Source organism: Lepidochelys kempii, chromosome 6 (assembly GCF_965140265.1).
Source record: "Lepidochelys kempii isolate rLepKem1 chromosome 6, rLepKem1.hap2, whole genome shotgun sequence".
NCBI lineage: Eukaryota > Metazoa > Chordata > Testudines > Cheloniidae > Lepidochelys > Lepidochelys kempii.
The window spans coordinates 28,866,962-28,881,197 of NC_133261.1; the positions used below are offsets into that span (position 1 = coordinate 28,866,962).

The 14,236-nt window shown below is 42.4% G+C and overlaps 1 protein-coding gene across 7 annotated transcripts in view; it reads right to left on the bottom strand.

Moving 5' to 3' along the window:
* OSBPL5 (oxysterol binding protein like 5) overlaps positions 1–14,236 on the bottom strand; it is a 221,067-nt gene that overhangs the window by 16,066 nt on the left and 190,765 nt on the right. For 6 of the 7 annotated variants that reach the window (XM_073347294.1, XM_073347291.1, XM_073347292.1 and 3 more), the window contains 7 exons: positions 11,321–11,537; positions 7,371–7,555; positions 5,880–5,961; positions 5,031–5,129; positions 4,169–4,265; positions 2,766–2,864; positions 385–482 (listed from right to left, as the gene is read on the bottom strand). In XM_073347294.1, coding sequence (XP_073203395.1) covers positions 385–482; positions 2,766–2,864; positions 4,169–4,265; positions 5,031–5,129; positions 5,880–5,961; positions 7,371–7,555; positions 11,321–11,537 — 877 coding nt within the window. The remainder of the gene's footprint in view (positions 1–384; positions 483–2,765; positions 2,865–4,168; positions 4,266–5,030; positions 5,130–5,879; positions 5,962–7,370; positions 7,556–11,320; positions 11,538–14,236) is intronic. The other variant, XM_073347295.1, reaches the window with a different exon arrangement.

Consider the following 14,236-nt stretch of genomic DNA (forward strand, 5'->3'; position numbering starts at 1 on the left):
TCTGCTTGAGCCAACATGCTAAAACCAGCCACGTAGCTGCGGCAGCACAGAGCAGCAGCTCGGGCTCACTGCCTGAGTACCCATACTGCTGCTACGGTGCGCATGTTAGATGCGCAGGCTCTGCTTGAGCTGCCTACCTGCGCTGGGAAGCACAGTCCCAGCTGCAGTGCAGAAGTAACTTGGCCCAGCAAATCAGTGACAGAGTTGGATGTAAAACTCAGGTCTCCTGACTGCTGGCCCTGTGCCTTAAATCACAAGGCTATGCCTCCTCCCTCACTAATGGGAAGTCCCATTATAAGATTCTTTGTGTGATTCCCGGATGTCTGGCACTGATAAGAAAGAACTGGAGGGTCTGAGACAGATCAAGGGCATTATGTCAATTACCTTGAGCTTGAACTCCAGCTCTGCCCTGTAGCTGCTTTTCTCACATTCGATAGTAACTTTCCCTCCAAGCTCCATTGTCATGGTACCATATAAAATTCCTAAAACAAAACAATAGGATGTGATGTTTGCAGAGGCAATGGGCTGGTTTCTAAATTCAGACATTCTTATAAATTCATAGATTCCAAGGCCAGAAGGGATCCGTGTGCTTATCTAGTCTCACCCCTCCGTAACACAGGCCACAGAACTTCTCCCGAATAATTCCTAGAGCAGATCTTCTAGAAAAACATCCAAGCCTGACTGTAAAATTGTGACTAATAGAGAATTTCACCACAACCTTTTGGTAAATTGTTCCAATTGTTAATTATTCTCACCATAAAAAAAAATATATGCCTTATTTTCAGTCTGAATTTGTCTAGCTTCACCTTCCGGCCATTGGATTATGATATACCTTTCTCTGCTAGATTGAAGAGCCCATTGTTAAATATTTGTTCCTCATGTAGATGCTTACAGAAAGCAATCAAGTCACCCCTTCCCCTTCTTTTTGTTAAGCTAAATAGATGGAGCTCCTTGTGTTTAGCACTGTAAAGTATATTTTCTAATCCTTTAATCTCTCTCGTGGCTCTTTTCTGGACCCTCTCTCCAATTTACCTTCTTGAATTGTGGACACCACAATGATGTTTAGTCAAAAAGGCATGAATTCTACAGCAAAGGCCTGGGATTTTTTAAAATTGGCCATGTAACCTAAACATAAAGCATCCACTCCTGTTCGGCTTCTCCACATGCTCTCAAAACCCTGCAGAGGGGTTCCAAGATGTTATCTTTAGAAAGAGATCAGTCACTCACAAGGGATGATCCTAGCTGTAGGATCCTGAAGGCAGAGAGGGGACAGTTTCAGAAGTGCTCAGCACCCAGCAGCTCCACTTATTTCAGTGCCTATTCTGGAGCTGAGCTCTTGTGAAAAGCCCTGTGAGTTGCAATGGATAGGAGGGGGAGGACTTTAACAAAAGGATTCTGGGCGTTCTCTTCTGGTAGACAAACACTCAACACCATCAAATTAGGCCTGAATAAAGACAGGGAGTGGCTGGGTCACTACAAAAAATAATTTCCCCTCTGTTGATATTCACCCCTTCTTGTCAACTATTGAGAATGGGCCACATCCACCCTAATTGAATTGGCCTCGTTAGCACTGACCCCCCACTTGGTAAAGCAACTCCCATCTTTTCATGTGCTGTATATTTATTCCTGCTTACTGTATTTTCCACTCCATGCATCTGATGAAGTGGGTTTTAGCCCACAAAAGCTTATGCCCAAATAAATGTGTTAGTCTCTAAGGTGCCACAAGGACTCCTCATTGTTTTTACTGATACAGACTAACACTGCTACCCCTCTGAAACCACTCAAGTTAAGCTTATATGAATTCCATATTTTTGCATGCTCATCACTGTGTGTGTGGAGGGAAGGGGGAATACGTACTTTTTCTGCTGGTGCTGTAAAAAGATAAAGACTTTGTGCATGCATAACTCAAAAACAGCATAATTTATAAAAGCTGAAGTTGTCCAGGTGGTTAATCTTCAAGGAAGGCTAGTCTCCAGGCCAAGAAAAGAAAAAGTGGTCTGAGCTTCTGAAAAATTGGCTTTAGTCATGCAGACCAACATATCAAGTTTAGCATTATTAGGACAAATTCTGTATTTAGCTACAATGTTGAGTCAGCAGTAGCTCCACTGACTACAATGGCATTACTGCATATTTGAACTAGTATAAACAGAGTAGATTTTGGTCTATACTATTTACATACAATATTGAATAGTAACCTCACTGTGGGTTTGGGCTGCTATTTTACTGTGGAATTCCAATTTCACAGACCTTTACCTACACAAAAATGGATTCAGGGTGAAATAAATAATAATAATAATAAAAATCCCCAAGTCTTTCTTAAAAAGCCAGAGAAGGGCATTAATTTAAGCTTTGTACTTTAATATCAAAATTTCAGTTATAAATACTCAAAAGCCAGGAAGTATAAAAGAAAATGTTCATTGTCACCTCACCCACAGTGCACATGACATATTCTGGATTACTAATTTCTGCATAGTGTTGATAGAAACATGCAACAGACAAATTCTGCCCTTAGACATGCTTAGCAACGTCAAATTACTTCAGTGAGAGTTGCCATACCTCTGTAACAAATGAGTGTTGTGTAATCCCGTCACCAGTACAGGGCTTGACTGTTGTAACTATCAATGCATTTAGTGTCCACTGACTTCACGTGGGACACATGAGAGAGCAGAACTACTGCAGAACTGAACCCAGAGTCATTAGGAGCCCATAATATTATTCTGCCTGCTTTCTTCAGACATAATATTTGAACTCAGTTCACATCCTACCTTTACAATGGGCATATGGCATTGTAATGATGTAGTCTTCACCCCTATTTAGAAACGTAAGCTTGGCTTTCCCATCCAATAATGCAGAAAGTGAGTTACCTATAGATATAGGAGTACAGATTAGCATTTGTGAATATTTGTAAAACAAACGTCTAAGCTAATTCACTCATTTTCCAGTTCTTAAAAATGAGACTTCAATTTAATGTAGGATCACTAATTAAATGAAATAAATAAACCCCATTGATTCAGGGCATAAACCAGCCACTAATTAATGGGAGTAGAAACCTATCTTGTGGGTAGGTTATTTTAAAATACTCCACTACAGGGATTCTTGCACCTTCCTTTGAAGCAACAGGTACTAGCTACTGCCAGAGAGAGGAAACTGGACTTGGCAGACTGTTGGTCTGATGTGGTAAGGCAATTCTTATGTTCTTATGTCATTTAGAGCTCAGTGGATTTTTTCCAAAGCCTTTATTATATAAGTTCTTTTAATTAGGTATGATTCCGAACAAGCATGCCATAAACATTGTAAGGACAGCAGTGACTGCTCACAAATTCCAGCCAGTGTAAACTCCTTGATGGATGTTGTATCATATGACAAACTAGTTTAAATAATTACATTATCTTTAGACCCCAAAGTAGCAGTGTCCTTTTACATATTCATATCTGCAGAGTCTGTTGTGGAACTTTAGGGCCCCATTCTTAGAAAGTTGAGATCAGAGGCAGTTGTGTATTTACACGTGCACACAAGTCAGGTATTTTGTGTGCACTAATGGGTATATGTAAAAGGCCTGATTTGTGAATACAATTGTGGTAATTGCACATGTAAAGCAGGTGTACAACTGAACACCCACAAATCCCTAAGAACCTTAAATTCTGGAGAAATCAGACCCTTACAGTCCTACAGCTCTATCTGAAAAATGCAGATGTGAAAAATCTGAGCTGAGATCTCGCTGCCAATCTCATCTTGAAGAATCATCTGAGTTGTGAAGAATTGTGTTGTGGGCTAAGTTCTGTACTTGCTGACATGTACAACCTTACTTAAACAAATGGGCTTGTCACGTGTGTAAATGAGAGCAGAATTTAGACCTCTACCTATCATTCCGTGTGGGCAACACAATTGAATTATTTGAATTTTTGCCAAGAGACGCCATAGAGCATTGCTGTTTTTGTAGATGACAGTTTCCCCAGCAAGTGTCCATTTTGCCCTGCTTGGAGGAGGTAACTGGAAAATCCAGTGGGAGCTCCAATGACATTTTAGGCTATACTGCTGACATGGACTTTATTTGGGCATTTTCTTTGCTCTTAATCTTCACCGTCCACTGGCATGAGTAAGAAGCCCATCAGAGGAAGCAAAAGAAACCAGCATGTAACCTTAAGGGTGTTTAGGTTTGAGATCTTACCATAAAACTTGGACTTGGCGAGAATGCTGCCAGTAATGCAGAACCCATCCTTCCTGTTACTGACGTGAAAGGCTGACACTGGTGGGTGATGAGATACCTACAAGGAAAAAAGGTAGCTCTGTGAAACTCTCAGCTTCCTCCATCATTAAAATAATTACATGCCCAGTTCAACTGGGGATTCAAAACCCTTTGGCAGCTTTGAAGAAGGGAAGAAAAAAAAAATCAGCCTTGCAGCCTATGTCATGAAGGGCTAAATCCCACACATACCATCTCTTTCATCCATGAAGAATAAGGGGCTAATTCCCCCATTTACACTGGCTGATGTCAGTGGGGCTGGACTGGGGTCAATCAATGCAGAATTTGATCCAATGTGATTCATACCCTGTGTAGACGCAAACCATACTAACTTGAATAGTATTCCATTAGTCAGAAGCGAGTGATGTGGCAGGCAGGAAAAGAGGCTTTATTAAACAGTCTGAAAGGCCAGTGTTACATGTTGAGCCTCTACTATTTGAATGGCAGCAGCCTGGCTCTGGTTTACATTCCTGAGCCTCTGGTGCCACAAACTAGATAGATCCCTGTTACAACTTGTTCTTTTTCCAGTTCCACTCATCATATTAGAAAGCAGCACAGAAGGATTTTAGCTGTGAAAAATCTCTAAAAAGTGTACATTGAAGCAAATGGCAAGCTAAGGAAATCTGGAGAGGGGAAAAAAAAAGACTAGTTTATGGCCATAACCTATTCTATATCCCTGTGCAAAAGACTCAGTCTCAGAGAAGGAGTACGAAACACTGTTGCTCACCCATCGGTTCAAGCAGTTCTAGTGCTTACAAAAGTCTGGATTGCAAACAAAGTTATTTACCTGTTCCGCGATGTAAAACGTGTGACTGTTTGTCTGTGGGTGAAACCAACAGCAGCGAAAGGTCTCTCCCAAAATGGGGTTATATGGCTTTTTTATTCCCTATAAAATAAAAAGACACAAATCTTACACACACACACACACACACAACTATGGGAATATTACAGCACAGAATGCACACCTGGGAGCTGTGTTGTTCTTGGTGTGGACATGGCCCCAGGACCCAAAAGTTACTACCAATGAAAACTGATTATCCAATCTTACAAATGGGGAAAAAACAGAAATAGAGCGATCAAGTGACTTTCCCACGGTTCTACAGCAAATCAAATGGCAGAGTCAGTGACAGAACCCCAGCGCGTCTGATTCTCACCCTCTGTCTAGTCTAACCACTTCCACCTGATGCACAGACTGATCTATAGCCTCTACTAACTTGGACATTGAAATCTATTGATGAAAAGAGTTACATTGTTATTACACACAGCAAGTACATTCAGATACAGAGATCTAGCAATATGTTTTTAGCACTTGAGAAGAGAAAAAAAGACTCCTGATATTGCACCATAAGAAGAGTTGACCCCAACAATTAAACATGGTGTTCTCTGTGGCACACGACCAGCCCTAGCTTCCTTTGTCCAGTGCAAGAGAGCTGAGCCCATTTCTGATAACCTGCTGCTATTCCCTGCTCCCCCTGCCCACCATATCCCCCGTAAATTCAGTTTTAAATAAGTAAAATGGTAAGAACAACAAAAGGAGAAATGAATGATCAAGAGAAAGGCAAGAAAATAAATCCAAACTATACAAGCAGTAAGTTTGAATGTTTATTATATCTACAAGGTTTATGCAATGTCTTACCTTTGGCTTCTTATAAAAGCCTGACAAATACCATCTCAACACTTGCTTGATTCGACTGTATGGATCGTCTTCGAGCGCAGCTCTGTGGGAGAAGGGACACAGGACATTTACTCAAAATGCTTTTTGTACCATTTACATGTCTGATTCATCACTGTGTGACTCCAATCTAATTCCAGTGTAATGCTATTGATTTTTCAGCATTGCACCAGCATAAAACTGAAGTAATGCAGTGATGAACCAGGCCCTACATGTCTTGACAAACACTATGCTGCTACTATTGAGGGGGAAAGCACCCCTCCCCCCGCAGTGGATATTGGTTTCTTAGTGGTGTACGCAAGTCAAACACACAAACTGTGGGATTTCTTGGAATTGACTAGTAGGTGTGTGCCCCTCTAAAAATCCCAAAGCAATAATCTCATCTTTAGGGCAATAATTGGCTTTAGGGTTGCCACTTGATCCGAAATTGTGTAGAGGTCATAAGATAGTAACTGGTCCAGTCCTATCACTCAAAATCAACCAACACCTTTAACTTCTTGGGAGAATCAGAAATTTAGCACTTGCCTGACCACTTTAAATCTTCCCAGTTTTAGATGGAGCAGGAAGTGATTATGTGATGAAACTGTCCTCAGTGTATTTCCAACCAGATACAAAACTGGTAGTCTACTGAGAAGTAACATCCAGACTTCAAGATGCTTATCTGAATAAAACCTCCAACCTTCCTGAGGTTCACCTAACCATCAGTAAGAGCCAGGGTAAACACAGCCACCTAGCAAGCTGCATCTTACAAACGGTGTAACTGGATCTTGACAAATAAGCTTGAAAATGCCCTGGGATTTTAAGAAAGGCTGAAGGCAACAGAATAAATAATAATAAAGCACAAACCCATCCATGTAATGTTATGAATGAATATTGAATAATTTCAATTTGTTAGAACATACCCAGCATGCCCATTCAAGAGGCAAAATATTTATTATTTTCCACTCTACCCTCCAAAACACTGCTCAGTTCAACAGAGTCAGAAGAAAAGCCCCTATTTATCTCCAAGTGCCACTAATTATATTGGTTTCAGGTGGTGGCAGGTTTGCTTAAACATATTCTCCTGTAAACTTTGTCCAAAAATCTCTTTCCACAGGTACAGCAGAAGGTGGAGTAGTACTATTATAACAAGCTTATAATAAATAACAGAACCTCTGTCCATTCCAGCCCATACTCGAGGGAAGGGTGCATAGGAAGCTTTGTCTAGAGTTTCCCGTTTTCCTTACTCCCCCCACCACATCACTGGTTTCCACGGGAACAGTCTGTTTTTAAAGGTCACTGATGTTGATTCCTAACCTAATTTACAGCTACACAGATCAAACTAGAGACTCATGCATTATTTGTGGGACTTCTCAAGCGTACAAATGGCCCAGCCAGAAACAGACTAATGCTCTCACACATGTTCACACAGCTGGGAAACACATCCCTGCTAAGCCTGCCATAAGTGCTGCTTACTGGGAAAGTAGGTCAGCATGGTAGTAATAATCAGAGAGTTTGTTGAGGAAAGAACGTGGCTCCAGGATGAAGGTGGGCAGAACCACGCGGGACAAGTCCATTCCAGGCCGCAGCTGCTTCAGCAGAATCCACATCAAGCTCTTGTTTTCTTCCGAGACCGTTTCTGTTTGAGAGGATTCACCCGTCTAAATGAAAGGAGAAAAAGTCAGCACAGAAAGCAACGGTTAAAGCAAAGCACATATGCCTGGATAGCCCAAGGGGATTGAGAATGGTAAAACCCTCTATGAAAACAGTTCAAACCTGCCTTAGGTCTACAGGGAGCAAAAGTCATTACAGTGTGTAACGGTGGGTTGTGTAGAATGAGTGGTATTCTCACTCTTACTCTGGACAGAAAATAAAACGACTGCAAAACCCACCATGTTGTTGACAAACTTAGCAGAGGGACCAGTGACCGAACAGACAATGGAGAGTGGAAGCGGTCCTTCACGGTCAAAACATACAGTGGGGCAAGTGGGACACAGCTTACACTGCCGTGGCCCTTGTGGAGGCAGTCATGTGGAATTAATCAAGAACTATAGCCTGCAGGACTCTCAATCCAGCACCTTTCACCAGCAGAAGTCAGGGACCACGTACTGCTTTCAGTTACACTTCGGTTTTTCCCTTGATTTCAACAGAATTACATGGATATCACTGAACAGAATGCACAGCCCCCTCAAGCAGCAGGATTAGAAGTTATACCGTGAAGTTCAACATTGCTATTAGTTATCAGAGCTAGTACACAAAGGCCACCCTGGGCATTAGAGTTAAATGAAGAAAGGGAACATAATGGTCTATTTATCTCATAAGGATTTCTGCTGCTTTTAGTGGCCCACGCAAAAGATTTCTACAGGGGAGTGAAATAGGTCCATTTCTGAAAATGCAATTTAGTTCTGGGGAGCAATGTGTTTTTACACCCTGCAATGGCCAGATTCTCAGGTGGTGTAAGTCAGTAGAGCGAATATACACCAGCAGCTGAGAATCTGCTCCCTCACTTCTTGCATTAGAGCAAGGTTTGGAAAAAGGGAAAAGTAGTATTTTAGAAAACTTGGGAATGAGGAACAGTGTAACTTTTTTATTATGTTACCATCCTTCTGGTGACAGAGACTCATGCAGCTTAAGCCTCAGAGAAGAAATGGAAACCACTAGAGAACTTATTACAATAGTGCTAGCTAGGACTTGATAATTCTGAGTCTGTCAGCTTGTTTCTTATTTACCCAGCTTTTCAGGTGTGTATATCTTGGCAATACAAATTAATTCCAGATTGGACTTGATATACAAGGATTTACCCTAAGAGTGAGTCATGAGGGGAAGGGGAGGGAGTAGGGGAGAGAAGCTTTCCAAATGAAGTTCTTTTTGCTGTCAGTCCATCTTGTAAAGATGTGTAATTTTTGATACTATGGGACAAATTCTGCAAGCAGGAATTTTATTCCTGCAATGGGTTTTGTGCTGCAGATTTCTAGCACAAATATGGAAGCTTAGTTAAGGCAAAGCTGAAAGTTAGGTAGAAGTGCATGTACATACCCCTCAATTGAGCTTCCATAACTTTGCTGAAAATCTGCAGAAAAAAAAAAAAAAAAAACAACCTACAAAATTTGGGCCATAGCATCAAAAGTTTATACAGCCTTCGTAGGGTAGAAAGCATGCACATATTTTAGGAGGATTATGTTGTAAATTGGCTACTGCAGCTCAATATCTCAGAACCATCCCAGTGCTGATAATGAAGTGTGGTATTGAAGGGAGGGGTGTGCTTCACTCGGCAGTGGCACCATGTAGTTGAGATATTACACCTAGGTCCCTTTCACCTGTCTCAGGTGCAAGTCCAGGTGGAAAAAAGATCAAGCATTCTCTCTAAACAGAAATATGAAAAACAGCACCCAATGATCAAAGCAGTGTATGAACAATTTGAGGGCATACTGGGTGCCAAATTTGCCTGCACAATCTGCTGCCAGTATTTATTTCATTTTAGGCTACACTCAGCATGAAAGGTGCCACTCCATACAACCAAAGTTTATTCCATTGCACTGAGCTTTTCCTATAGCTTAGGTAAACTTATTTAGAATTAAAAAGGGCACCACATACTTTAGTCAGGTGTACTCTCCACCACTGAATGGAGCAATTACAGTCAGCTGGGTCAAAAATCCACTTCTTCAAGAAGTGCCAAATTATCTACCCTGCTAACACATGACAGTCTATCATGTGACACAGACACGTTTTAGAAGTGGTCTAAATACTAATTTCCATGGACGGAATTAATTTCTCTTTGTTCCTGTGCATATTCTTACTCTGGAGTCATACTACTTTGTGTTGTAATTGCTTGCTGTACGTTAGGATTTGAAGGGAGCAAGACACAGCAGGAGCAGTGACCAAGCAGAAGAATGGCTGCCCCTGAACAACCTTTTTATTTATTTTTTCTTCCAGTCATGCCTCCTTAGCCATAAACACAGGTGGGAGGTCTCAAGCCATGAGACAGAGGCCTTGACTACACTGGGAGTTTGTCATGGTTCTGGCCACCAGCGTAGCTGCACTGATGCAACCTACTAATATAGACAGGTAACGCCACTATTTGCACCTGTACATAGCTTATCTTTGCAAGAAACCAGGGTCCAACTGCACTGGTACACGTCATGGCTTGTAGCTATTTACCCCATCTATGCTAAAGGTTTGGACTGCTGCAGCTACAGTGCTGTCTGGCCAGTGATGGCTGAAATCAGAGTAAATCCCCAGGGCAGACATCTCTATAGCAGAATGCTTCTCTGTGATGCATCAACAGGAATTTAATTTAATTGTTTAAACAGTGGGCCACATTCCGATTTCAGCTTTCCTGGTGTAAATCCAGAGTAACCCCTCTGGCTCCCAGCCTCCTCCAGCTGACTCTCGTCCAATGCTGTCAACTCCACAAGCTGCTCTAACATTATCTTCATCAAAGAAGTCACAGTGACAAAGCCAACAAAGGCCCTCACGTTGGACATGAATGCATTCTAATGTTAAACAGTTTGAAAAATGGATTCCTAAATGGCAGTTTCACGTAGGAGACCAAGTGGCTCAGATGTTCATTAGGACACACAAAAGGTTCATTTTGTGTAACGTGAATAAGAAAGTCCCATATCTTGCAGCGGGCAATGGACTGAAGCATCCTAATTGGTGAGGATACAGGCTTGGAATCAGGGCCATCCCTAGCTATTTTGGTGCTCTACGCAGCCCCCACCACGGAGGCCTGGGGCCAGCTCCCCCAGCTCCTGGAGGCCTGGGCCCCAGGCTGCTCTACTCTCCTGGCTCCCAGGCTTGGGGGAGGGTGGGGAAACTGCCCCCCAACACTCGCTGGCAGCGCGGCTGGGAGCCAGGGGAGCTGAGCAGGCTGGGGCCGGGTCGCTCCAGTTACACTAGGTGAGTGCAGGGTCGGGCCTGGCTGCAATCTTCAGGGGAGTGGGGGCGGGGGCTGGGGGGGGAGCAGGGGCCTGGGGAAGAGCCGAAGCAGGGGCTGGAGCAGCACCCAGCTGTGCAGGGCACCAGGAAATTTGGTGCCCCAAATTTCCTGGTGCCCTACGCAGCTGCGTGCTTTGTGTATGGGTAAGGACGACCCTGCCTGGAATGATACCTCCCTCCTGCAGTGTAATGAGCTGTGGCAATGCTATATAGCTCCTTAATGCAATGCCCAGTAGAAGTGCTCACTGACCCTGGAAACATGCCAAGGGTCAACAGGGGAGCTGCTGTTCGTAACACGCAATTACTGAATAAGAACAATTCAACAAAATTTGGCAGAAATCTTCAGATAACATTACCTGTAAAATATCTGAACTCACAGAGCAGTTTTCGACTGTCCTGCATCCAGGAGGCTGAATACAATGGAGAGATGAACACTATGAACCCAGAGATATTTCAGTGGAATAGATAGAGTTCAGAATGCTTTTTACCTCCCCAAATTCCTCATAGATCTGCTCCATATAGGTCGTCCCTTTCCTTTCCTGGGAGATATCCCCATGGATTTCAGACTGGTCACTCTCACTTTCATTCGTCTTCCGGCTGTTCTCATGAGTTTCATTCTCAGACTCCTCTATGTTGTCTCTCTCAGACTTGTCCGAAAAAGCATCATTTTCCACGTGGTGATTTTCCAGGGCTGATTCATTAAAACTGAAATACATGGTTTGTTACATTGCTCAATTTGATTTATGAAGCCAGATTATGAAAAGCATTTTAGCTAATATGAAAAAAGCCCCCAGGACTCAAAATAAGGCTTGCAACCAAAAAGAGTGAAGGACAACAGCTTGCTGAGTGGTTAGGTCTATACCATAGGAGCAGAAAAACATTTAGGTCACAATTCTCCTCTCAGTCCACACTGTGGAGCTCCACTGCATATCTGCATTTGCCCCATGAGAAACTCCTATTGGCTTCAATCAAAACTCGACATACAGAATGAATGCAAAAAGGCAACAGTGACTGCTTCTTCAGACAGAGATCTGCAGGGTGTCTCAGAGAAGAGAGATTTTTGCCTGCATAAGAACCAGCCAGTAGCACATAACATGTGGCAAAGGCAAAGGACGGCAAAAAGGAATACATTCTTTTCATCGTCATCACCACCACCACTACTATTCTACTTCAGTAGAGGAAGATGCTTAGTCAAAACAATAAAGGTCAAAGGAACATTCAATGGTAAATTTACTACTGATAAAAGGAAATGCTGCCCCCCTTCCATGATGCACAATTAACCTGTGGAACTCATTGCCACTAGATATTGACAACTCCAAGAGCTTAGCAGCATTCAAAACAAGGATTAGACATTTATGTGGAAAACAAGACTATCTAGAGTTCTGGTTTTTGTTTACTACTATGAGTTGGAAAGGATATAAGCCTTCATACTTCAGGGCATAATCCAACCTCCAAATAAAGAGGGTTAGGAGGAAGTTCTTTGGGGCAGGTTATCCTATGAATTGCCAACTGCAGGGTTTCTTGCACCTTCCTTTGAAGAAGCTAGTCCTGGTCAATGTCAGACAGGATACTAGACTAGACGGGCCACTGGTCTGACCCAGAGTGGCAGTTCCTATGTTTCAAAGTAAAACTTAGTGCCTAGTGCTCAGTTATTTTCCATATTAATACTTAGTTTTTCATAGATAAGAAACACTATTACTTTAAGTTTAGTTAATTTAAAATATGGCAAGGAAGGGGCTTACCACTCAGTCAATTAAGGCAATTCTATCAAATCTCACAGAGTTTTCTTTTCTGTTCATGAACCCAATGTTTCCCCCTACCCCTTCAATGGGTTATAAGATGGCAAGTCATCTGTAGCAACACAGATGTATCTATGTTCCCTCCAGCTCAGAGTCATACTCTGGGTCTCTGTGCAATTTAGAGTGCCAATATAAGACTCCCCCATGGAACTGTTTTATTGTGATATGGCCCATGTCTCTGTGACCAAGTGCACCCCTGCATCCACACCCTACATACTCTTGTAATAATCTTTGTAAAAAATATGCCTTGTGAAGTATTATTTGAAAACTAGTAAGTCACTGATCAATAATATCGGTGACATGTATGTAGCAACACTGTGTGAAAATGACAGGTTTCAGAGTAACAGCCGTGTTAGTCTGTATTCGCAAAAAGAAAAGGAGTACTTGTGGCACCTTAGAGACTAACCCATTTATTTGAGCATGAGCTTTCGTGCTAGCTCACGAAAGCTCATGCTCAAATAAATGGGTTAGTCTCTAAGGTGCCACAAGTACTCCTTTTCTTATTGTGTGAAAAGTTATAAAATCCACCCTGTATAATGTTAAAGGTACATGATCAAACTCACATAGTTAAAGGGACCTGCTCAATCTCAAGCCCCAATTGGGCACAAGTGTCAAGCAGGTCTTAAACAAAAGAATGTTTGTGGTTACCTCAATTTGCATATAAACTGTAAACAGAGTCTTCAGACACCAAGAGAGAAAAGAGAGGAGACAAAGAAAATCTACATCTCAGCAAGAAAACAACATGAAGCATCTTCCCTCAACAGATATCTACTTGCTCTCGACTGAAAATAACTTTATGAGGGGGACTGAAGTATAGAAGTGAGGGCCAAACACCCCACGGTATCTCTTGCCCTGTCCACCTCCCTCTTTGCATTTAAGAGGGCAAAAGATACGGCCGCTGGACTTTGGGGGAGGGGTCCTGACCCGAAAAGGTTGATCGGTTATGCTGTTGGAAGAATGTGGTAAGGACTGTACGTTGAATGAAGTATAGTTTGTTAAGTTAGGCACTAGGAAGCATTTTATATTGATTTTTCTTGTAACCATTTCTAACTTTTATGCATCATTGTTTGTACTCACTTAAAAACTCTTTGTAGTGAAATAAACTTGTTTTATTCTTTAATTGAAAACACACTGGGTTAGTCAAGTTAAATTGTCTGGGTAATTCCATTTAAGGTGGCAAGCTGTGTATTGTTCCCTTAAAAGGACAATGGACCTAATATCTCTGGACTGTCCAGGAGAGGACTAGCCAGTACAGAACACACACTAGGGGAGATGGGGGGAAATCTGGGACTGGGAGCATGTCAGGTCACCCTACAGGAGTAACCAAGGTTGGTAAAAGCCAGATTGTAAGCGAAGTGTGGCCGGCAGCCTGCAGTTACACACAGACACTCAGGGTGTGGCTTCCATGCTGGACGGCTGTTTGTGAGCAGGCCCAGGATGGAGCTACTGCTGTAAGGCATTGTAAGGCACCAAGGATGCAGAGCAGGGGTGACAGAGTCCCTCACTAGCCTGGATTGCACTCTGGAATGTCACAGACTCCTATGAAGCCTCCATGCAGTGTCTTGTTTTATATCCTTGGGAATTATCCCAGTGTGCAATATCAAT